The sequence below is a fragment of the Myripristis murdjan genome, chromosome 15, assembly GCF_902150065.1.
Source record: "Myripristis murdjan chromosome 15, fMyrMur1.1, whole genome shotgun sequence".
Taxonomy (NCBI): Eukaryota; Metazoa; Chordata; class Actinopteri; order Holocentriformes; family Holocentridae; genus Myripristis; species Myripristis murdjan.
Genome location: NC_043994.1, coordinates 10,680,456 through 10,706,801, shown reverse-complemented (window position 1 = coordinate 10,706,801; position 26,346 = coordinate 10,680,456). Strand labels below are relative to the sequence as shown.

The following is a 26,346-nucleotide window of genomic DNA, read 5'->3' as shown; positions in this document are numbered from 1 at the left end:
TCATATCAGCACGGCAGAAATGTTCATTTTGGGGCACTATTTCATTTTAATGCTGATATCAGTCGATACCCATAATGTCACATATTGTCACATCAGGGCAATTATTTGATTATATTTGATTTTATTCAAAGGTGTTTTGCACACTTCTAATTTCTTTTTTAGGATAGAACATGGAGAAAGCTACAAAAGCTGCAACTTGTTTTTCCTCTGTTTGTTTTTACTGGTGTCACAAAAGCTTGTTTTCTCAGCTATTTTGCCATTTGACACATTCACTACAGTATTTTGACATGAATAGTAGGTAACCAGAACATTAATTGATGTCATTAGTAACACCTGTGTTTACCTGCTATTTCATGTCAAAATTGCCGCTATGAAAAAGCTCCATATCAAGATTACATTCTAGTAAACTGAAGTCAACAAAATAAAATCTTTTCAGCAGCTTTGCTCACTTACCAAAGTGCTTAAACAAAACTTTATTTAAACCAATTAAATAAAGAAAATGATATGATACAAAACAGGTATCTATTAGCAGACCATGCTTGTACTAAGACAGCTCGGCAGCAGGTTATAATAAGAGCTAAGCAACTAAATGCAAAGCAGTCATGTTTGGCCTGCATGTGTCATTATCTACAGATTGGAGTTGTAGTTTACAAACATTTCTCAAAGATTCTCTGGGGGTAGAAATAATCTTGATGTGCTAATTTTATGGTCACACAAAAGTTATGCACTTGATATAAACTCTCAGAGTAAAAATGTCACAGGACACTGTGTTGTCCTGTAGTGAATGCCAAAATGCTGCAGCCCCCTGCAATTTAAGGTACAGCGTTGCACCTTCTCTCAGATGGTGTCTGCTGTGTCTCTATCTATCTATCTCTATCTTGCTATCAACAGAGCGATTATCTCCTTATCATGTGTGGCTCAGCTTGAACTAATGTACCACATCAGATGCACCACAGCATGTTTATGTTGATAATGAAATCTGAACTGACAAGACAAGATGCACACAGTCTGCATTTATGTCAACATTCACATATGATTTTTTGCTTGAATTGAAACAGGTGCGTTCCAGTTTTATTAATCGGTGAATGCAGTGATGTTTTTCTGATGCTGACCCTGCTTGTGATTGTACAGGATGCTCCAGCACCAGGTTTCCAGAGACGTGGTCGATGGAGGATCAGTGCACGTCTGGCTGGACCTGACTAGTAAGCTGTGGGCCTGGTTCAGTCCCAAACCCTCATGCTCGTTAGTCTCTTAGTTAGAATGGCTCTGTTTCATTGAGTCAATTTTAAATGTGAAAATTTTCCTGGCGAGTCGCAGTATGCCTCACTGTTCCTGAGCTGCAGTCCAAAGTGCAGCGTCATTAAAAATGTATACCTCAAATTCATTACTCGAGACCCCAGAAGTACAGGCTGTTCTGTCCTCAGCTGTTCCAGCTGCGTCTGTAAATGCCCAAAAATAGTTCATAACTGAAATACAAGAGATTTCATGCCAGAAGTTATATTGTAAGATTGGCATCGCACGTCTCATTTTGGAATGAAATTCTTCACATGTGCAGTTAAATTTTATGAAATGGTGAAGTTTGACTGCGCAGGTTCAATTGGTCACGTAATCGTGTTTAAAATACTATATATCTATTCAAGACAATAACAGCAGTCAGAAAAGACCTATTGCAGAATGTCATTGAAGGAAACATTATGTCTGAATGAGCTAAACTGAAGGTTAAAAACAATAATCACTGTTTCTTTTTCCTGTAGATCGACAAATTGCCATTATGCTCCAGAAAAAAATACACGAGGCCTTTGAGGTACTTTCTACTTTCTACTGTGTGTTTTGTTACCTCACATGTTGAGATGATTGCCAGATTTATTTTTACCCGGAGAGGTGTTGTCAGAATCACTCTAACAAGTACAACAAGTGCACTAGCACCTCAGGTTCTTGTGAAGGGCAGGGTTTAGAGGGAGTAAAAATCCAGCTGTAAAAATACACAGTGCTCTGGTATCATGGTGTTGTAACTAGAGAATCACTGAGCAAAATATTGCGTTCTTCAGCTGACTTTGCCACATCACCAATACTAGTTCATGCTTGTGGCTTCTGCTGCATGTCCTGGTATAACAGCACACAGGACTCTCAGGGCTCTGCAGCATCTCAGCAGTGCATATAGACACTCCACTAAACACTGTGCATGGCAAAAAGTATTATACACACACTGTCTGTTGAAGCTACAATCCTGATGTCTGCTTGATTTGTGCAGCAACTTTAGAAATGAATTCCAAGACTCTGTGCCCCAGAATGTAAACAGTTTGTATTTAGCAAACATTGCTAGCTAGTTGCTGTGATTCATAAGTAACTTGGCTCAGTCAGTCCTGCCTGGACAGGATCTGTATGACAGGACAGTGCTGACAGTGTAATTTAGTGTATGGCAAGCCAGTAATACCATTACTGGCTTACAGTCCATCCATTCATTTAAACAAGATACCACTGACAATTTGGTTTTAGCACAGCATTTTTTGCGAATGTGTGCCTGTTTCCATACAGCAGGCTGCTATTCACCCCAGACACTTCAGCAGCAAGTGACACAGATATCAAACAGTGATCGAATTAGAGCTGCAACTAATGATTGTTTTAACAGTTATTAAATCGATTAATCTGATTATTCTGATTTTCATGATTAACTGAGTAATTGGTCCCTAAAATGTCAGAAAATTGTGGAAAAATGTTTCCCACAGCCCATCATGATGTCCTCAAATACCTTGTTTTGTCCCAACCCACAACCCAAAAATATTTAGTTTACTGTCACAGAGAACTAAAGAAACCGGAAAATATTCACATCTGAGAAGCTGCAGTTAGAGAATCTGAAAATTTTCTTCTTCAAAATGACTCAATATGATTAATTGATTATCAGAATAGTTGGCAACTAATTGATTATTCAACCAGTCGTTGCAGCTCTAGATCGAATACTTGTGCCGTGTGTTATTAGGACTGTTCAAACTCTGTCCTCTGTCCACAGGCTTTTGTTGACAATAAGTTGGGTAGTATGGCCTACCTGGTGGCCCTGCCTATAAAGGTAAAAAAAAAATGTGTGTGTGTGTGTGTGTGTGTGTGTGTGTGTGTGTGTGTGTGTGTGTGTGTATGTGTGTGTGTGTGTGCAGAATTTATTTCTATTGTCATCCTGAATGAATAGTGTGAAAAAGAACTTCAACAGCTTGAAAACATGTTTCTGCTAATATTATATGTAGATTATGAAGTCAGTTTAAATCACTCTTTTTGTACTTTTGTCCTCTAGTTTGAAGAGCCAGTCTATGGCAGCCAAAACACAGACTTCACTACGTTTGTGACACCGGGAGCTGTTCTCAGGTCAGTGAACGGTGACACTGGTTGGAGAGCTGCTATCAACTGTCAGGATTTCCCAAAAAAAACTATGATGTTTTTTTAAATATATATTGACTCAGGCTTTTGTTCATGCATGAATGGCTTATTAAACATTTTTTAACTAGTATTAAGTAGGTAGTATCCTGCTGCTCTTTCTCAGGAGCATTTCATCAGTACTGGCCACTGGGAATTCAACCGGCAACTCTTCCACAGTGACCAACTCGCCAACCTGTTGTTTGACTTTCTCCCTGTCCCTCCTCTTCCTCTCCACCCATCCAGTATCACCTTCTACCTGGCGGTCGGTCTGACGGCTCTCTCCTTTGTCCTGGAGCGCAAGGAGGGTCTTTTGGACAGATGCTGGGTCGCAGGTGAGAGGTCAAAGTTCATGCTGCTCCCAAACTGACATATGACTGAAGTCCATGGTGTGTAGTTTTCATTTATTAGAATTTATGGGTATATTTTTTCTTAATAATGTAGCTGATCTTCAGACATGACCTTCTATATTTTAAAACACACATAAAGGATATGCTTTTAGGTGACTTAGTTTAGTGTAAGTTTATCCTATTTTTTGCCAGTATGTCAGTTTTTTTTTAATGAATGAATGAAAAAAAAAATGTATAGGCGCTGTTAAATCTTTGAAACACTACCGATGACATACCACAAAGCACACAAGTTATTTATTTTCCTCCTTTTGGTGAGAATCAAAGGTGTTTGAAATTGATCTGTATACTTTTGAAATCACACAGAGACAGTACAGCTGTTAAATCTGATCTCACCAGATGAGTGCATCATTTAACCAACCAAGAAATTGCCACTAGGTGGAGTAACAGGATCACAGCACCAGGAATGATGTAAAGCTGACATTGTCCAGCACGGAAAAACATCCATCCATCAGTCCATTTTCCATACACACTTATTCCTACCTACGGGTAACGGCTTTGGCTGGAGGACATCCCAGCATGCATTGTGAGGAAGGCATGGAAACATCTTGAGCAATATGGAAAACAGTTGCTTTTCACCGACCATGAATCAGTGATTTCTATGCTTTCAATTGGTATATTATCTACCAGGGACCCATGAATTACTTTGTTTGAATTATTTATGCTCGTATCAAGCCATATTTTATTGTAATTTCTATTCTCTTTCTCTGTGTCTGTCTACCAGGTGTGAGCTCTCTGGAGACCATGCTGGCCCACCTCTTCTCTCAGCTGTTTGTCATCAGCGTTCAAATCATCCTGCTGCTCCTCTTCATCCTGCTCGTCTTCAAGGTGTGACTCCCAAACATGCACACCAAAACAGACTGGCACACGAAGGAACAACAACACACCCATCTCTTCCTCACACACACACACACACAGACACACACACACACACAAAGCTGACACGCATTGAGATAAAATGAAACTTTATTGATTGGAAATTAGGTCAGTGAAGCAGCAAAAAGCTTTCAGATTCAGCAGATAAAAAAAGAAGTAGATTGCATGCACAAAGAGAGAACGCAGAGTAAGCCATAAAAAGAAATAAAGAATGTAAAACAATAAATAGAATATAAACAATTCTTGGGTTTTACGAGCGTACGCTACTGACAGTGCTGTAAGACAAGCTCGTCTGGCAGTGTCAGTGGAAGTCATTGCTTATGAATCATTGAGCACTCTGACTTGTTTTCACGTCCAAGGGTCAAAAATAGACAACAGCAAGAAGACAGAGAAGGTACAGTTTAATAAATCCCTCATGACTACTAGATTTATAATGGAAATTGGAGCAGTTTTGTATTAGTCACCTTCCAGATTTAAAGTTGAACCAGTGGCAGAAAACTGAAGAAGAAGAAGTGATGCCACACCTTTTGTCCTGAGGTTTTCCCCGTCGACCTTCCATGTCATCCATTCTTCATCACAAGGTCAATACTTGTTTGCAAACACAAACCACTGGGTCAATTCTGCTCAGCTGACCATTAATCAGTGTTAAACCGATAGTCACACTATAAGATTTCCTGTTCTAATTAAAGACCAAAGTCACTGTTGAAGCCATTTTTTGGAGATCGGAAGACTTATTAATAAAGCAGAAAGCCTCTAAAAATACTACAAAGCCTGGAATCATGATGTTCCTAGAGAGTTTGATATAAAGGGAGGGGTTTTGATACATTAAATATTACAGATTAAAGATTTCACCTCCCATATTGCTAAAATCTAACGTTTTATTATTATTATTATTATTTTACCACACGTACAAACATTCAGAAAATTTACATCACCCAAATGGAGCCATATTATATGAAAATAATGAACATTTTTTACCATTAGACATATTTCTCTTATTCAAGGATAATAATTTTCTGTATCATTCAGGTTTCTCCTTAAAAATGTACATAGGGCAGCACACTAGGGAGGAAATGTGGTGTAAATCTTGCGGTGTGTGTCCAGCATGCAGCAAGCACCAGAGGTCAACAAGGTCACGCCTGGTGTGAGAACAATGAACCAATCGAAACACAGAGACCCTGCTCACTACTGATTTTTCATAGAATCAATAGAGTGAGAAGAAGGCACTCAAACTATGGGGAATGGATAGGGTGCATGTATGTGTGTACGAGTGTGTCTCCGTGTGTTTGGATGCATGCACACCCATCGGCCCATGCTTTTGTGTGTGTGTGTGTGTGTGTGTGTGTGTGTGTGTGTGTGTGTGTGTGCCTGCATATGCCCGTGTGCACGCGTTAATTAAGGTGCCGAAGTCCAAAGAGACCACCGCTCCATAAATCACTTCATGAGTTAGCCGTTTCCAAGGATCACTGTGGGATTGCCACGACAACAGCTCTTGATTGCTGTGGCAACCGAGTGGTCATGTGGCCTCTCAGTGCAGGTCTATTTTTGAACGTTGTCAGGGGAGACGGACAGTGCCTTACACACTAAAGTACAAGTGCACAAGCACACACACACACACGCACGCAAACTCTCAAACTCCTATAAATGCCTGCAGATTTCTGTCTTGAGTGAGTTATTGCTACCATCTACTGACCTGACACGTACAGACTTTTTTCCTATGTCTTTATTATTATTTCATGAAATGCTATTACATTTTGTAAAACGCCCCTGTCTTGTTCACACCTCTGTCTGTCTCTGTAATTTACAGCCGAATGTAATCTCCCAGCATTACTTTCATTTCCTGAAGTATTTTTGGCTTCAAATCCGTGGAGAACTGTGGAAAACATCAGGGAGTGTTTCTGTTTCTCCCATCTTTGTCCCTCAGTCTCTTTCTTTCTCTATTCCTTGATCTCATCCTCTCCAAACAATAGGACCTGACAGCAGCCTGAGCTCCTTCCATGTTAGATGATACACTCTTAGGACAGGAAGTCAGAGGAGTGTTTCCTCATCAAAAGCTTATCGTAGAGGCATGATAGACGAGCAGGCAGAGGTAGATGCTGGCAGTGACCATCCATAATGCTATGGAAATAAACCTGGTATCTTAATAATAATCATTTTGCATCAACAGACACTAAAACTTAAACCACCCATGGGAGTCTGCTTTTCCTTCTGCCATGCCATTCCAGCTGTGTGCATGAAAATAGCCTAAACCGGTTAAAAATGACAAGAGCCCATTCTGTTTCCTTACAGCCTTATCTGTCCCATCTCTCCATCCAACTCCTCCCTTCCCCCCTCTGTGCAGATCCCTAATGAAGGCTCCATAGTGCTGGTTGTAGCTCTGATTGTGCTGCAGGGTGTCACCGGCATCTCCTTTGGCCTCGTCATCTCCGCTGCCATCGATGACGAGCAGAACGCTAATCAGGCCGCCTTGGGCATCTTCTATCCCAACCTCATCATCAGCGGTGAGCCTCTGTGTGTCTGAGTGTGTGCATACAGCAGTAGATATCTCACTGCTAGACCGTGAATATATCTCAGTGCCCCAGTGTTGATCGCAGCGAGGTGATGTGGAGGTGAGTGGGTTTGGGACATAAAACCTGACTGGTGAGCCTTCTGGACGTGATGCGGGCTTGACAATAAGATTATTGATGCCAAAAGCAGCTAGCAAAGGCTGAGAGAAAAACAACAAGGCAGGCAAAGAGAGTTTTTTTTTTTTTTTTTTTTAATGACACCAGATGCCCTCTTGTGGCTAGATTAGACTATAACGCTTACACAGCTGTTGGAGCTCAACATATTCCCATTCAGTCATTTTAATGACATATATCACTATATACGTCATATACATTTTACAAAGCTGACAGTGATCAGGAATTAAGGTTTGATCCCTAACCCTGGATATCTATAAATTCATTCTAATGCAAGGTGTTAATGTGATCAAATTTGCCAGACCTCGCAGTGGGATGATGTTTCAGATGTTTTTTTTTTTGTTTTGTTTTTTATTGGGGAACAGGCATAAATATGTTGAAACAAGGCAAAATGAGGCCGATCAGCCTACTAGTATCAAGAAAATGACTTGATTCAAGAAAACTTAGGGAAAAAGTTGATTACCACTGGAAACAATGCTAATCAACTCTCCTCTCAAGGCGTAGGCACATCCTCACTGTGAGTAGAGCGGCCTTCATGGTCTCTAGCAAACGTCATCGCTGCGGGTCCAAAGGTCATCACAACATCATCACAGCAGCTAAAAATGTCGTTGCCATGGGTGGAAAAGTCATCACCGTTGTTAGAAAGGTCATCGCCACGGCTAGAAATGCTATCGCTGCGGGTAGAAACATCATCACCTCTGATAGTCGCCGATTTCCTGAAGCGCTCCAGCACAGTCCACTCCCACCAGTCATGACTCCTGTCCGTCATCCGCTGCGGACAGGACAGTGCAGTCGCATTCACAGCCGCTGCACAAACAGCTCATCATTGTTTGCTAGACAGTCATAGAGGACGATTCCCTCAAAGACAAACAAAAAGTCCAGGCAGGACTAGAACACCGCACAACCACCTATTTTGGATAATGCATGAAAATTATATAAGATAACCATGTTGAAAGAATGGACATGGGGATTTATAAATGCAAGGGCTTGATTAAATTGCTCATCATCCACATTAGGTGTAGGTCTTACACAGTGTCTGTCCCATCCTGGTAGGTATTATCTGGCCTGTGGAGTGTATCCCGTATCCTCTCCGCTACCTCAGCCTGGTGCTCCCTCAGACGTACGCCTCCGAAGCCCTTCGCTGTATCATGTACAGAGGTAATACACACTCACATGTTACACAACTCTCATCCGTTACACAACACAGTGAGCTGTCATGGCTTGTATGGAGTACAATCAATGTGTCTTTCTATTAGACACGTGTACATGCATACACATACACACTCACACACACACTTGGATCGTTACCTTACACTCTACAGTTCTTAAACTAGTTTTCTAAATCATTAAACAGCCCTGGATCCTCTGTAATTCAGCTTCCCGGGCTGGGGGATTCTGGTTTCACTGGTTTCAAGTCTTTGTCTCCCTGGTTCTTGTTTCTCTCCCTTTCTGTCTTGATCTCATCTTCTCTGAACAATAAGACCAGATAACAGACATGTGCTCCCTCCATGTTACTCGATACACGCTTAGGAGAGGAAGTAAGGACAGCAATTTCCTGTTGAAAAACATGTCGTAGAGGCACGCTGGAGAATAAGACAGAGGAAGATGTCAGCAGGGCCAGAGTTCCACTTCTTGGCCGACAATGGGTCCCATTTTCTGGCAATTAGAATTAAATGTTATATTTGCTAGTAAAATCCCATGAGGGGACAGCGTTAACAGGTTGTATGTGTTTTTTTCTTAAACTTAAGCATTTACAAAAGTATTGACAAAACCACTTCATGCTACTCTATCCCTCATCTGGTGATTGCATTCACATGCGCTTTCCCCTTCCAATTTTATTCCAGATCATAATAAGCTCAATATATAGTCAAACATAACATTAATGTAATGTAAGTTCATAATTCATAACTCAGAAGCTGGAAATTTGGTTTGTAAACAGGATTTGCACAAGATGAAAACGCAATAAAATATAGATGCCACAATTAAAAAAAAAAAAAAAAAAGGGAACAACACGCAAAATGAAAACATAAAAATACATATTAAAATTTGCCACAAGATATACTGTACTTTGACAGCAGGTTAATATGGCCAAAGGAGGAGATTATAGCTCGGCTGAGTGCAGTGAATTCATTAGTGCAAAATTCGAATGAAGACGCCGCTTCATTTTATGTGCACATTAAGCAGAGTAATTACAGTGGTGATAAATGAGCCTCTGGTTCACTCTTAAATTAAGGTACTCTTATGCTGCACCCAGAAGGTATCAACTGAAGCTGATGCTTAAGGGCATCACCACAACAGTCATATGAGCAGCTAATCCCAAATGTCTTTCACCCAGATGTGATCACGTATGCAAAATATTCCATGTGCAAATGCATTCACTGATGACATTTCTGCCTGGCTGTTATATTTACCCAGCAGTTTTGCCTCATACATGAACATAATATGGCCAGAGGAATATTTATTCAAGAAAAGCTGGCTTAGAACTCGAGCTCTTCTCAGCAACACCCTGATTTACATACATAAAGTTACATGCATTAACACGTGGCAGCGACCGAGTACAACCATTTTTCTACTGTTGGCTGCTGAACCGATCCACAGATCCAGATCAATTTTCCAGTTGCCTGCCTCTCTATCCTTAGGTTCATCATCGCCTTGCATTGTGCTCTCAGATCCTGAACTCTTTGTTTTAAGTTGCAAGTAATGTTGAGAAATCTATAGTTTCCTACAGAAAAATTAATTAGTAAATTGATCTAATGTGATCTAAATCCCTTCCACAGGTTGGGGTCTGACCCACATGATGGTGTGGCGAGGATTTGCGGTCACCCTGGGCTGGAACACCTTCTTCCTCATCCTGGCCACCGTCATCCTCAAGCTGAGAACGTGACAGCCTCGCCCCAGAAAGCGTCCTTCAGCCGGGAGAGAGCTGTCAGGTGAGGCCCGGGGTTTACCCACCAGCCTGGGCCCTTCATCTGTGGATGGACTGGGAGGGGGTCACTGTGCCTGAGAGGGAGGAAGGACCGGCACATCAGTTTCTGTCTCTGTCAGACACACACACACACACACACACATGAAACACACTCCCTCCTCTCATCCCCAGAAACCTGACCCTGCGACAGTTGCTTTGACCTATTCAGTGTTGGGAACTCTCAAAACGTTGCACCTAGAAGTACACAAGACCGAGTACATTCTTGTTTAGCACAACAACATTGGTTTTAACAGTGAATAGTGAATACCGAATGAGGATAGTGTGTGTTCCGCTTCTGTCTGCAGGCTGTTGAAAAGTTCGACTCCCTGAATGGGCCGCACACAAACTCAGGGCCACAGAGAATCGTAATAGCTAGGATTCTCTGTGATACACTTTGCTTCATTCCCACCTGATCAAAAGAAGTTGGGCATGAAAAGCCTATTTTTCCATTTTGAAAAAAAAAAAAAAAAAACAGAGGAAAAAATGGTGAATATACTAAATATATTGTAGAGCATTGGTTTTGTCAGTAATAAGTCAATTGTTGTCTATCTTATATTTGCATTACAGAAAACATAACCGACAGAAAAAGCAAAACAAACAAAAAAAAAGATGTATGTAACTGTAAAAGTGACAAAGTCTAGAGTCGTAGAATAATCCGTGTATCATTCGTTCTTTCTATTTTCAATTGCCAATCAAAAATTAAAAAATGAAAAAGTGACTGGTTATTTTGTTATTTGTTTTTTAATCTAACACCAAAATCCAAAATATGTCTGGTTTTTCATAGTTCAATTTTAGGCTCGGATCAAAAATACGAAATTGAAAAACGGGAATCAGGACTGAATTTGATTTTATTATTTAATTGGTCCGGTTTACGTGACCCAGAAGTTTGGTAATGAGTGGTAGCTCACAGCAGATCACAGCAGCAGGCGCATTCAGTCCCGCCACTCTGATCACCGCCACCATGGATAGTTATTACGTGTTGTTTCGAGGACCAAAGCGTGTGACTCTAAAAGAAGAGGACATGACAACCGAAAAAATCAGCTGAGCTTCTTAACAATGATGGGTAGTAGCTCCAGAGACCTTCTTAACCGATCTGGGAAACCCGGCCCTTTTCTGTGAAATTGCACAGTGGCGGTTCTGCCTATGTTGCCGCCCTAGGCGAAATTACTTCCATGTTACTACTCCTACCGCGGCGCCAGTCGGCCGCGGCATCAGGCGGGCCGGCCGCGGCACCGGACGGTACCGCGCCCACCCGGTCAGGTCTGCCGGATCTGACAGGTGAGCGTCCGGTGCCGCTCAGCTCAGCTGATTTTTTCGGTTGTCATGTCCTCTTCTTTTAGGGCCACACGCTTTGGTCCTCGAAACAACACGTAATAACTATCCATGGTGGCGGTGATCAGGGTGGCGGGACTGAATGCACCTGGCTGCTGTGATCTGCTGTGAGCTACCGCTCATTACCAAACTTCCGGGTCACGTAAACCGGACCAATTAAATAATAAAATCAAATTCAGTCCTGATTCCCGTTTTTCAATTTGGTATTTTGATCCGAGCCTAAAATTGAACTATGAAAAACCAGACATATTTTGGATTTTGGTGTTAGATTAAAAAACAAATAACAAAATAACCAGTCACTTTTTCATTTTTTAATTTTTGATTGGCAATTGAAAATAGAAAGAACGAATGATACACGGATTTAGAATATCAGCACAAAAGTGTTTTAATCAAGCAGAAAATGTGAAAATTGTTTTACCCTCCTCCTTAATGCCATTGCCAGATTTTCACGACATTTTGTGGGAACTCAGAAAAGGCTTCACAATGCTTAATATTCCATTTTGTATTGTCAAATCAAGCAGCAGTGTCTCACAGCGTGTATTTGCTGCGTTGCTACAGACAGCCAGTGGAAGGTGTTGTAGATCTGATTTTTCTATAGCAGTATGAACATCAAAAAACACACACCCAATCTGACATTTTCAATTCTGAAATTCTGATTCCTGCTGATGTGACACAGTATCTGGGAAGACGCTTCAATCAAGGCTCTTCTCTGGCTTCTCAGTCCGCTGCGTGAACATTTGCTGAAGCCCCATTCTGGTTCCCCCTAAACAACACTGTCTTCTCAGTAGCTTTTCTGGTGGCTTGCTTGTTATACTTGTACTCAACTTGTGTTCAGTTATATGCTTTCTGTTTGGTGTTTGACAGGAAGTGGTAACCATGTCATGATGGGTTACCAGGTGCTCCAACTCAACTGTACTAGTCGTCATTGCTTCTGGTTGATGGTGTTCTCTAAACCTGGTGTTTTTTTGTGCCTGCATCTCCTGTGGGGATTTTGATTTTACTGGCTTGAATTGCATGGCTTTCCAATTGCCATGGGTTCATTTTGCAGTCAGCGATTGTATTGCTCGAGAAGAAGGTGTTTGATTACTCTGGTCTCCCCATCACCGACTCCACTTGCTGGACAGAGTGGAGGCAGCTGATTTGAGTCTCCAGACACATCATTGTTGTATTTTTTTTAGTTGTATTTTTTTTTTACACAATAGTGTCTCAGTAACTCATGTTGGTGTTCATTCAAATTTGTGCTCCCTTCAACAATGACACATATGTATTTACGACAGAGGAGGAATGCTGCCTTTGCTTCAGCATGCCATATGGAGACGTGCCTGTTGGATGTTTTAGTGTCCACACTGTTGAAAATGACGAGACAAATCCAAGGTGTACTACTCCGAAATAAGGAACCAGTATGAAGTGGGTCACTTTGCATTGACCGCCATGTTGTCAGCGTTGGATTATGGTTGAGTCAGTGCCAATCAGTTTCTAAACACTGGGAAGCTCTTTAAGTTAAAAGCATATTTTAGCCAATTAAATAAAGTCTTATAAATCTTTCTCTATGATGTTTGCCTATAATAATAATTATTGGGAAAGGCCACCTGGAAAAGTAATTAGCTTCTTTACTTTTTGTAAAAGTAACTAGTTCCATTACTAAGTTACTCATTATTAACCCAGAGTGCTTTTGTGTGACCCACTTCAAAAACAATAATGCTTGTGCTGCCAAGTATGTTGGCAATCATTGTTTTAAAATGCAATGCTTGCACGTTGTTTTCCATTGTTTATATCTGTCAGTTTCATATACTTTTTGATTTATCTCTAGTAGGTGTAAAGTCACTAAAAGTAACTAATAATGGATTACAAGGATTGAAAAACTAACATGCAAAAACATATTGTGATCACTCTAATGCAAGTTAACATGTCAATTTCCAATGAATCCAATTCCATCACCCAATATCTAGTATCCATGGTTACTAAACACTATTTTATTGTCGTCATTACAAAGAGATGATATATTGATCTGTACACTGGTGATCACTCTGAGTTAATCCCATGTATACCAGCATTTCCCAGCTTGGTGAGGATGATTGACACACCCACACTAGAGACCATAGACTGTTAGTCCTGTGTCCATCTTCCATTAATGTTGTGCCATTACAAAATGAGAAATGTTTACATGCATATGAAAACATGCCTAATATCCCAGAACAGGTTTATTAAGAAAGTTATTCTTTAGTAGTATAGCTCTTCTATTCAGTTCAAATGCAGAGTTTAATCCATTTACCAGCATGTGCTCTGTCTCAGTGTTAATAGCATTGAACCTTCCTTGTGGCCTGTCTGGTAACCATGCTGATGCTACATGTTGTAGGAATGAGCAGTCATGGTAATGCCAGTAATGTTTCTGTAATGAAGGAATATGTCTCCATTAAGAAGATGAATTATTAATCAAGATGAATTTCTCCCCGATTGGTTGGGTCAGGTTACGTCATGGTCCATAATGGTATGTGTGTAGAATATTAGTGTGCTAAATCTTTGGGAGTCCTTCCCGACATTATTGTAAATTGCTGCTTTTGCTGTTTTGCTGTACATTTCTCTTTGCTCCTGTATTTTAAGGGACAATTTCAAGCGCATTTCCTTTTCCATGGGGGAGAAATGTAGTAGCCTCCTCTTGGGTTCAGACTCTCTCTGAATACAAACTGGACTGCTTTCTCTCCTGGTTGTCTCTTCATGTTCAGACGACCACTGATGCCAACATGCTCAACATGGATTCACTTTTTCTAAAGAACTGCTGAACTCTTACATACTTTGCCAAACTCTGTGTGTGTGTGTGTGTGTGTGTGTGTGTATGTATATATATATATATATATATATATATATATATATATATATATATATATATATATACACACACACATATATATATACATATATACACACATATATGTATGGACTTTGACTATATATATATATATATATATATATATGGCTCATATTCATATTCTCACTGTGGCAAATTGATGAAACAAATTCCACATCCTGATGGAATTACCTCTGTGCCTCAGTCGACTCCCAACACACATTGCTGAGTCTACTGTACCTACCATAACAATTTTAAAATGAGTTTGAAATGGAGGACAGTCTCCGAGGAAAAAACAAGAAACATAGAAATAAGTAATGCTTACTTGAAAGTATGGACAATCTCTGAGATAGATATATATATATATATATATATATATATATATATATATATATATATATATATATATATATATATATATGATGTATAGAATGGGCACATTTTTTTCAAGAATTGTCAAAAAATTGCCAGAAACTGTGTAATACTGTATGATGTCATGAAAAGTTTTGTTCTAAAATGCTGTATAGCCATTTTGGAAGATGCTCATTGGTTAATTATTGCCTAAATATTCACAATCTATCTTATACAGTGTCAACGAAGGACTCCGATTAATATATTCCATAAAAATAAATAGTTTATTTTAATGATGTGCTACAGTATGGACTTTGACTTTGTCCACATGGCAGATATCTCATCTTGAAACAAAACTCTTCATGTGTAATGAATTTGACAGGGAAATGAAGGCCTGTATGACCAGGATTTAATGAATCCACTCCACTCCGAGTTTCAGACTTTTATCTACTACCTCCTCTGTATCTCCCCAAAGGGCATGTAATCCATATACACCCCTGTATTGTGACATGTATGCACTGTGACAGCATATATGCTTTGATGAAGAACTGTTTGTGTCTTTTGGAAACAATAAACCTTGTTGAGAAATCCACCTTGGTCTTGTTTGTTCAGGATTTCAGCACGGTGCCAGATTTTGTTCAATACCAAAATACAAACCCCCAGAATTCCAGCGATTATGAAAAACACCCAGGAGCCATCGAAGACAGATTTATTTAATGACATCATGTTCGCTCACATCACTGTGTTTCCTGTCACCATGGTGATGAAGACCTCGCTGCCTTGGGTAGCCTATAGATCTATTTGCTAAGTTGGTTGACTGCCTGACTGTGATCTTGCGTATATGTGTGTGTGTGTGTCAGATGACTGCTCCTTTTGACAGACCCATGGACGGCAGTGTGTAGTGAGATCAAAGCTTTCGAACAGGTAGCTCAGTTGCCTCTCTGCTCCTTCTCCTGTCTCCATATCTGCCGTCTCGGCTGTCCTCCTTTAACCTCCCGAAACCCACGAGCACAAGGGTGAGCTTTTATCATTTACCCCTGTGAAACCTACATAAAATCCCTTTTTTTCTTTGAAGAATATTCAAAACTATGAAACCAGTGCACCCATGGACAGGCTTCTTGTCTATGTTCCTGTCCAAAAATAAATAAACAAAATTGAAATTTAAAAAAAGAAAAAACATTGAAAAAAGCAAGATTAAAAACAAATTTGAAAAAAATACACTTTTACCAGACAAAAGTATATTTAAAAATAAAGCTAAAGAAAACCATAAAAATGGTATTAAAATATTAAATAAATCTAAAACTAAAAATACGTGAGTAATGTTAAAAACTATGTACCATATGTTTAAAATATATATGGAAAATATTTAAACTGTATTTTTAACACATGAAAGTCGGTGCTTTGTGACCAATAAATAAATAAATACAAATGAAAAAACTGCATTGTCATCGGCCAAAGTAATTGTTAAATCTCACACTCACACTCACACACACACACACACACACAGAGAGAGAGAGAGAGAGAGAGAGAGAGAGAGAGAGAGAGAGAGAAAGGACACCGCTGTTTCCTTGAATCACCTGACGTGAACTCGACTCATGTCCAAAAATGTCTCCAAGTACCAACTTATCACGTACAATCAGTCCCTCTGGCTGTTTGCTGCAAATGTATGTGTGTGTGTGTGTACGTGCATGTGTGTGTGGGTGTGTAGGTGTTGGTGTGAGTGTACTTGTGGTTGTCAAAACCCCCCAGCAATTTTCTTCTGTGGGTGTAAACGATGCTCATCTTCTATATTTCGTCCCACTGCTTAAGAGTCTAACATTTCAACAAGGGCATAGTAGACCTCGTAATACAACCATTGGTGGAAAATAGATAACTGCCTCACTGACAGGCTACTATTAAACTGGCTCGTAGCTCAGTGTGAAATGAGACTGTGGCGAGCACTCTGCAGCCAATTACAGTTCAGTGGTGAGCTCAGTGACGACACCATACCTAATTACAGTCAATGACTCTGTAATTAAATCCAACGACACCCAAAGCCTCACAGGACTATACTGTACATCCCAGTTATACCCATCTAATGACCTTGTCAGAAGGCACAAAAAACTCCCTGTTTAGTTATATGCAAATAGGGGCAAACAAAGGGACAGATAATGAATCAAACATGGCAAAAAAGCATTGTAAATAACTTGATGAAACTCCGAACACTGCCTCTCAACCTTTAATTAAAAAAAAAAAATCATCATTTAGAGTCATAGTCCATTTCCCATTACCTACATTGAGCTTCCCCAAATCATCTTCCAATGCCATATTTTGTAACATTATTTTCACATTTACTTGTTGATGTATGTGGCAATACAGTTTGTAAGGTGACATGTTTTTGAGGGATTGTTTCCCAGTGGAGATTTCCATGTCTTCCTGGCAGGAAGCGTTCATTCATATGAAAACATTCAACTCAGCACAGTGAAACAGCCATAAAACAGGGAAACTCTGATAAAAACTAAATGCAGCCGTCGTGTTTCCTGTGATGGGTTATCTAGCTCCATGGACGCAGAGTTTCATTTTATTCATTTTCTGTAGAAAGTGACAGCATTGATCACTGATATCTACATGCAGGAAGAATGTGAAGGTAATGGACAATCTGCACAACTGGCACAAATGTAAAAATAGAAAATGCCAGTATTAGTCTTTAATGCACTCTAATAAATGTGTTGTATTTTATTTTGTTTTTTATGGTTTTCTCTTGTCTTTTTCTTGTGTGGAGGCTTGATAGAACACATTGCCAGGGGAAGCAGAAAAAGAAAGTGTCAAACAAGAGCACAGATATGACTATTAATTCAAATGAGTGCTTAATTCAGCACACAGACCGCAGCAGGTTCATGCATGGCTGGTTGTTTGTGGGATTTTTTTTTTTTTTTTTTGGACTGTTTTGTTTTGTTTTGGTAGTGTTGTTAGGGATGTTGGGGCTGGGTCAAAGACTGGTATTGTGTTTGAACTCCGAGACAGACAGAGAGACGTGACACTGTTCAGATGCCTCACATAGTCCAGATACTTAGAATGAGGAAGCGTTCCTTATTCTTATGAAATGGAGGGTGTAGGTGCGCACAGCTAAGCCGCTTTAGGATCAGGTGCAGGACACACAAGGACCTAAGCAAAGGAAAACACAGCGTCACACAACTTAGTGGCTCCTGTGTATTTACTATTGCATCGTTTTGCACATAGTGACCTTATTCCTTTTCTTCATTCTTATATTCATGACATTATCGTCATTTTTGCCTTGTAGTGCACTCATAACTCTGTACTATGTATTAAGCAAATTATATTTTTAGTGCCTTGTAAAATAGTGCTACATAGATTCATTCAACATTCAATCTTTGCGCCCTAAAAAACAGGAATACAGGAATAGACAAACAATGGTGAGATGACTATCATGGAGAAAATCGAGCCAGGCAGCATTCATTGTTTAGCTCATCATGAGGGTGGCGGAATAAGGCATTTATAGCTACAAGACTTATCTGAATAGGTGGATGGAAAACCAGGCAACACTTCCTAAGAAAAAGGTGCACATTATTTTGCACACGTCAGGCTTCTGAACAAATTATTTTTGTTGGCAAAGATACACATTTTAATGCACAATTTGAGTCTTTCACCAAAGTTAACAGTAGAGGTAAACTGGTCTACCTTTCTGAAACACTGCAAGTCAGTTACACTTTTATTTGCAATTTACACACATCAACACCAGTATGACAACATTCTTGCTCAAAGGCACATCAGCAGTTTTATCTAAAGGCAGGAAGCACATTTCTTATTCATCTTGCCCCACGGGATTTCCACAGGTTGTCTGGGAATTTGATGTGGTCACAAGCTTGCCTCTCTTAACCTCCAGCCTACTGCCAACCAACGGTGGTTATCTGCCTTGTGGTGATTACAAACTGCAATTTAAAACGTGCCTACCTTTTTTTTTTTTTTTTCATAAGTTCACCATTACATCACCAGCATTATTACTTCAACATCTGTCAAAGGTCTATTGCCTGGTCTTTGATCTGTGAGTGCCTAGCAGCATGCCGGATCTAAAATGTCATGATCACAGGGGTCCCTCAGCAGGTGTAGTTTAGACAGGGGAAACTGAACGGCTGGGTGTGGCTGTGTCTGCGCTGCACATGTTCTAATCTGTTGGAGTTACGGGGGTAAAACTGTAATGCAGAGAAAACAGGGTAATTCACATTAGAGTGTACAGAATAATTCAGTATATATAATGCTGATGTACAAATTAAGTGGAGCAGGAACACAAATTGTTCATACAACCTGAGAACATTATAGTGCATACCAGATGTATGATTCAAAGACAACAAGGCCTCACATTTGCATATTGGTTTCATTTGCATACACATTTCACTAAAGGTACAGTTCTTCTAGATGCAGAAATATCCCATTGGTTGAGTTAAATCCAAATAGTGAGGTGACTGGCAAATTTGAGTGACACAGTATGATTTCTGGTCAAAATATGAATAAATACTGAAGATTTTCCTCTGCTAGTTCATTGCTGGGGGAATGCAAGTAATCAGAGTTCTCATCCGGCCTGAAAATTAAGACCCTACCCTAACCGGGCCCTACCCTACCCTACTAATTAGCCGAACTTTAGGCCTGACAGCCCGATAAAGCCCGAAAAAAAAAGAAAGGAGAGGGAAAAAAAAAAGATCGCCAAATTCGCCATTATTTAGCAGCGCCGGTGGCTCAAATTCTAGTAGCAGTGAGAGACACAGAACCAGAACCCGAAGCCATACCCTACCCAACTGATTCACATACATTTTAGGCCCTACCCTACCCGAAAATGTCGGGTAGGGTCGGGTTTGGGCAGAACTTGAGAACTCTACAAGTAATAAGATAGTGGGGTTTGTACATTTTGGCCTGAGGGTGGTGCTAGTGGAAAGGTCATGAGGTCACCAAACAGGGTTCATCCTCTGGAGAGCATGGATGTGCTTTCCAAACTTCACACCATTCTGCTCAATAGGCTTCAAGATGAATTGACTTGGAGTGAAGTGTTGAATAGATGTATAGATAAATGGACAGAAAAAAAATCATGTAACAATGAGTGTTTGGGAGTTTTTTTTTTCATTTCCATTCATTCATGAATATTCACCATAATATAGTATAGTGACACCCAGTGGTACCATAATTATAATTCTGCCATAACAAGGCATAATTGATGAAACTGATGAAAGTGGTGCACCATTGCAAGATGTATTTATTTAGAATGGGAGTCACCAGGGACTCCCCAGTACAATACAATTCATAATGCTTTGGTGCCTTTGGTGTTCATTATGAACTGTGATTATGTAATTATTGCAATTATGTCAGTACTGTGAGTCAGTATTATGATATTGTGCAATTTTGGACCAAACATTTTAATTTTACAATTACAGCAATAAATATAAAAAATAATTCAATTGTTTGTTTGTTTGTTTGTTTTTTAAAACTTTAACTTAAATTAAGGACAAAGTACCAAGGCAGTGTCAACATGGTGATATAAAATTGCAATTTGTAACTGAAACAATTTTTCCCATTCTTAGTAGTTATACACAGTATATCTCATGGTGCACAACAAAGACTCTCTGCTAAAACATGACAAACTACAGGACAGTACATTGCCTGGTTTTAACAGCAGACTCTTCCTTTACATTCAATAGCCATTCACTCCAATTGATGTTCAACCCTTCATCCTTAATTCCAATGTTTGAGTGATGTTTTCCATCACTTTCTGAGTAATGCTTAATCGGTTGTCTGTGTTTTGTCTGAAAACAGTAAGCAGTGTGCCTTGAAGTAATAAATTAAACCAATGAGATTATGCCTGCCTCGATGCCAGCTCTGCCTCAGAGAGATGCTTGTATGATTAAAATTCAAGTCTCCCTTGCATACAGCATGGAGGAGTTTGCAAGACACAGTCTGGACAGCAGGCTATATGTATTGCTTTAATCATACTGTGCAGTCTATAGTTGTGTATGTTCAGGCACAGTGTGATTGAAGCTGCATTGTGCAGTGTAATGGGCGGTAGAGTCATTTTATAGTTATCTTGTTACCGTGATATTGTTATGTGATTTCTTTTTGTGACTGGTTTGTTTACAAGCTCATGAGTTTTTTTTTCCCCCCAATGTATATCGATTTTGCATTCAGCCATAGTTGGTACATCAAATATCCCCAACACATTAAAATGACATTTTCAATTTTATATTCATTTAAGTCCACTAATGTCACTATGTTTCAAGGTTTTTGCAGCGTTTGGACACTTATGGGCACTCTGAGTGGTGTTTCTGCTACACACTGCCAGGCCACTCGTAACAGCTGAGACAGAGGAGTGTCTCGCCAGTTGTCTGCCTCTTGCTTTGGCAGGACTGCTATTCTCAAAGTGCGTACAACCAGTTTATGGATTAAAGGCTGCCAAATATCAGTTCTAGCCTGCATGTGTATCTAAGACTGCTGATATATACAGCCAGGTGGAGGTATTTTGAAATCTTATCAGAGAGGACTACACCCCAAGTCGACTCAAAGGACTTAACAGTCTTGGTACAGAATGAGAACCCGCCTTCCACTTGCATTTAGTATCGAAACAACATCTGGAGTGTATTATAGTTTATATTAATACAGATTACATCTTATGGAATATTAAAATTCCTCACCATCACACAGGAATGGTACCACCACTAGTAACCTCCCCCTTCAGTGGCAAATATGTCAAAAATACAGCAATGTTAAGCAGTGTCCACATCTTTAAACACATTACATCTATTCACAATGTGAACATGCAGCTGACTCCAGTTTGTTAATTAAATACAGTGTGTATGACACGCACGTACAAATGCACACACACCCACACACACACACACACACATGCACTGAAGAAATATAATAAAAAATTACAACACAGTCAAGCATATTTCAAGACCTGTCAGTTGACTGTGCTCAGTTCTGGTTTTGCAATACTTTCTTAGTGCACAAACAACACACACACACAGACACAGACACACACACACGCACACAGACACACACACACACATTTGATTCATCTGGCCCAGTCACCCTATGTGCCTGGTTTGTGATATGCTAAACATTCTGTAAACATTATCCAGTGCATGGTTACTGTCACCATGGCAGCATGACAACAGCACTCGGCTCGGCCCCTCAAACACGGGACAGTAGTGTTATTTAATATTTGGCTACGCATGAGCACAGCATGTTTCTATCACATAATCCTGTCACACCAATGAAGACTTCTCCATGCGGGCTCCTCTTGACGCCCTTGTGCAGCCGAACGCAGCCCAGCTGTTGCTATGTTTTGGTCTTATCGCACAACAACAACAAAGGATAAAATGCTCGCTGAGAACAGTTTGCCCTTAGTGCAATTTCATGCACTCTGTCCACTTGCAGCATCACATGGGAGGAAAGAGCAGATGCTTCGCAGAGATTGAGGGCACTTAGATCACATTAGGCAAATTCATCAAGTTAAGTAACTCGGGGCAAACACGGGGTCTGTTTGTGCCGCAGTAACTGAAGAGTTTAACTCTAAAATGAGACTTGTGAACCTACTTTGGGCCCCTGTCTTACAAAACAACAGCATTTTAGAGGATTGGTAGCTGGTTGGATCTGGTCGCTACAGAGAGAAATGTAGAAAAGTCAAATCTCTCTCCACAGTGAACAAAACCAGCTGCACCATTGCATTCTGTTACGCCTGTTCCTACTTACTTAGTGAAATTTGTCAGCTAAAAACCCATAAATGTAAACAGTGAGCAATGAATATCAGTTTTCTTTTCCAAAATGGAACACATGGCACGTTGGGATGGAACTCCGCTGCAAGTGAGAGACACTAAAAATCATCTTGTTTTAATCCCCTTTGAGAACACTGCAACTTTACTCACACATCTCCAGTTTGTTCACAATGCAGCAGCTAGGGTCTTAAGTGGCGTGGAGAAAGCCCTTTAATCCTCAGTTTTCATCTGCATGCTGGTTACAAGTTGGATTTTGAGTTGATTTTCATATTTTAACAATCACTTTAAAGCACATCCAGTTCTGGCACCTTGCAGCTACACTGCAGGACAGAATGCAGCCTGAAGTCCTGATGCAGAGAGTCAGGACTGACAAGCTGCCACCACAGCCCTGAAACTCCAGTATATTTCCATCAGTGTGCTTGTATGTAAGGTTTTCGTTTTTTTCCCCCTCTTGCAATCATGTGGTGTTTATTATGTTATGTATTCATTTTTACTTTTTTATCCCCTAAGTTCTTATATTATTATTATTAGTAGTATTTAGCTCCTTTTTATATATTTTACTTGCTGTTTAAAGCTAAATTATTATTATTATTGGAATTATTATGACAGCTATTATTGTTTTTATTTTTATCTTATGTATCCTGCTAAAGGATATGTATTTGTTTACAATTTTCATTTTGTTTGACTATTTTATTTATTTATTTATTTATTTATTAATGCCACGTGTTGATTACAAAACCAAATGTGTTGCAAGGTGTTGAAACTAATGCTAATCCCTTACAAATAAATCAGGCTCAAGTTTCTTTTATCACAACAAAGCCAGCCTGGTGGAAGCACTGTCACTGCGTGTGAAAAATGACTCTGATATGTTCAACACATCACAAATCTCAGCACACCAGAGAACATAAACACCGCAGGACAGACTGCAGCGGCACCGCACACATAATGTGCATCCAGCTCCAGAGAAAAACAGCCTTGTGCAGAGTCAAGGACCCGTGCGGTATGAACACACACAAGTACTGGCAGGAGCCCCTGTGTACCTGAGGCTTGTAATCTGACCACTCGCACCGTGCGTCTCCCTGTATTGCATTTTTCATAATTTCCTGACGCTTCACACAGAAGTGCAGCCCATTGGCTCTTGGAAAGAGCAGCACTTGTCGAAACATCCATCACGAGCGAGCTGAACTGGCTGGAGCGATTTGGCCCGTGGAATCAAAGGAAGGTGTGTCTGCTGCTTCCAACCTTGGAAACGTCCAGGAGAGGTGTTGGTGCTGTAACCATAGCAACGTAAACAGGAGGATTCAAACACAGATTAAAATGTGTGCAAAGATTACGTAAGGAGTGTATACTTGCATGTGCATGTGAGTGCATGCGGGTGTGTGTGAATGTATGTGTCTCAAAATGTGTGTGTGTGTGTGTGTGTGTGTGTCTGCGCATATATGCAGGCACACATGCTTCCTTGTGTGTCTTAAGGCAAAACAGATTCTTATTTCAGCGTGCATGTGCAGCTTTCTAAAAACAGTTAAATTTGAAACACTCACTATTCACTTTGGGCTTGCAGTGTGTCAGCAGGAGTGTATTTTATTAGCAAACGTAAGTGTGTGTTTTACGACATCTCAGCAGTGTAAAAATAAGACTGTCTCTCTCTCTCTGTGTGTATGTGTGTGTGTGTGTGTGTGTGTGTGTGTGTGTGTGTGATTTCCTTGGGGGAAGTAAGTTCTATTTAATCTGTCCTTGGCCCCACTTGATTTTTCCACTCACTGCCACATTGAAGGAGTCATCTCCCACTCATAAGTCTAAACACACACACACACACACACACACACACAAACTGGAGCTCTTCAGGTATAAATGATCCTCCAAATACCAAAGAGCCCAAATTGGCTCTAGATTGCAATAATCTATTTATGCTCCACATCCAGGACAGATTAAATTTTCTTATGTGCAGGTCTCAGGTTTTAGGAGCTGAAATGCAAGTTGTTGTTTTTTTTTTTGGGTTTTTTTGGATTAATAGGGTGGCCTTTAAACATCCAATAATATCCAATAGTTTGGATGTATAAAATAATATCCAGATAATATCCACCCCCGGGTTTTACGGTTATTTTGTGTTATGCAATGCAATTTATTTTAGCAAGGGCTTTAATTTCCTTTTGCAGTGAGCCTCGTTCCCAGTTGGACAAAAGGCAGTTATTTGTCTCAGAGGAATGAGGTTAAAGGGTTTCTTCAATTCCGGATGCATTTGCATTTCATTTTGTGCATTACATCTCTGTGTCAGAAAAGGTAAAGGGCAAGCAGACTGTTGGATTCAGCCCTGAATGGAAAAGAGATAGAACCGATTGAAAAAAAAAAAAAAACGTAATTTATTTTGTTATGTTTTATTATTATTTGGTGACAAAATAAGAGTCACATATGCGATCCAGAGGATTACCTCCACTATCCGTCATGACAAAAATTGTTAGGTTGCTCCTATTTGTAATTACAGAAGACTTGCATATATCGTTTTTAATCTTTAAGCTTGAATCTGGATGTATGTAGCTACTATTTCAGATCAGATGGGGCTTTTTGAACGTGATGAAGCAGTAAACAAAGCATATCATGCAGCTACATCGAGAAAACCAAGTAGTGCATACACTGGTTAAGCATGGTTAAAGCCACACAAAGGTGATTCCTAAAATTTGTGTTTGTCCACTTCGAGGATCCATGCATGTACACACACACACTCACACAGAAAGAAGGAAGAAGGAGTGGGAGGCATGGTATGACAAAGAGAGATGTAAAAACAGATAAAAATCAACAGAGGCAGAAGAAACTCTCCAAGGTCCGAGGTTTCGATGTGATTGCCACGAGGGCCACACAAAAGTGTGCGCACTCATGGCATGTAGGTCAAGATGTATTGGATGTAAGCAAGCATCAAACAGCATATGTTATCCTGTGTGTGGTGACTGAATTGCACAGATTTACATCAGAGTCCAATGTGGAGGCAATGAAGCAGAAGAGGAGCTGAAGGTCTAGCTGTGTTCAAGGTCAGTTCATACAGACTTCTGCTTTCTGCTGAAATGAGTGTGTGTGTGTGTGTGTGTGTGTGTGTGTGTGTGTGTGTGTGTGTGCCTATTGAGTGGATGAGTGGATGGTGTGCTCTCTGAGAGTTAGCACAATTAAGATAATGCATAAAGATGACAGTTGTTCTCATCAGAGTTATTAGTTTCCTATTTTTCATGAGTTTTTATTTGTTCGTTTTTTTATTATTATTATTATTTTTGTTTTCAGTTTGCATGTTTCAATTTGATTTTTATTAGTTTCAATATTAGTCTTACTTTTTTTTTTTTTTAGGTATTACAATCTATTTGTAAGCGCACAATACCGTTCCAATTAGTTTCATTTGTCTCTAAAGTCTACTTTTTGATTTTATATCAGTTAACTAAGATGTCTCTTCACACTTAAATGTAATTTTGAGTTTAGTTACCTTGGTTGTCCTAGGTTTCACTCTGTCCTCAGCTCCAGTAGACAGTTACATAAAGTCTGCATGGCACGGTTCCTCTCAGGAGAGCTGCAGCAGTCTGATGAGGTGCCTCTCGATGTGAAAATTAGGTGGTGCGGCTCTGTTTGGGAGCTGCACGCGGAGTGTTAATGATACTACAAGTCCCATAATCCTTTACGGCGACGTCGGCGTGTATTTTTTTTTTTCTCTATCCCACCTACTAGCGTACGCTCACAAGCAGAAGGAGAGAAC

The 26,346-nt window shown here is 40.0% G+C and overlaps 1 protein-coding gene across 2 annotated transcripts in view; it reads left to right on the top strand.

The window, feature by feature from the left end:
• The window catches only part of abch1 (ATP-binding cassette, sub-family H, member 1), a 30,371-nt gene extending 19,393 nt beyond the window's left edge, over positions 1–10,978 (top strand). For both annotated transcript variants that reach the window (XM_030070630.1, XM_030070631.1), the window contains exons 12-20: positions 1,132–1,202; positions 1,755–1,804; positions 3,008–3,064; positions 3,284–3,354; positions 3,649–3,737; positions 4,534–4,637; positions 7,027–7,186; positions 8,420–8,524; positions 10,144–10,978. In XM_030070630.1, the coding sequence (XP_029926490.1) occupies positions 1,132–1,202; positions 1,755–1,804; positions 3,008–3,064; positions 3,284–3,354; positions 3,649–3,737; positions 4,534–4,637; positions 7,027–7,186; positions 8,420–8,524; positions 10,144–10,250 (814 nt within the window). In that variant the 3' untranslated portion in view covers positions 10,251–10,978. The remainder of the gene's footprint in view (positions 1–1,131; positions 1,203–1,754; positions 1,805–3,007; positions 3,065–3,283; positions 3,355–3,648; positions 3,738–4,533; positions 4,638–7,026; positions 7,187–8,419; positions 8,525–10,143) is intronic.
• The last annotated feature ends 15,368 nt before the right edge of the window (positions 10,979–26,346 follow it).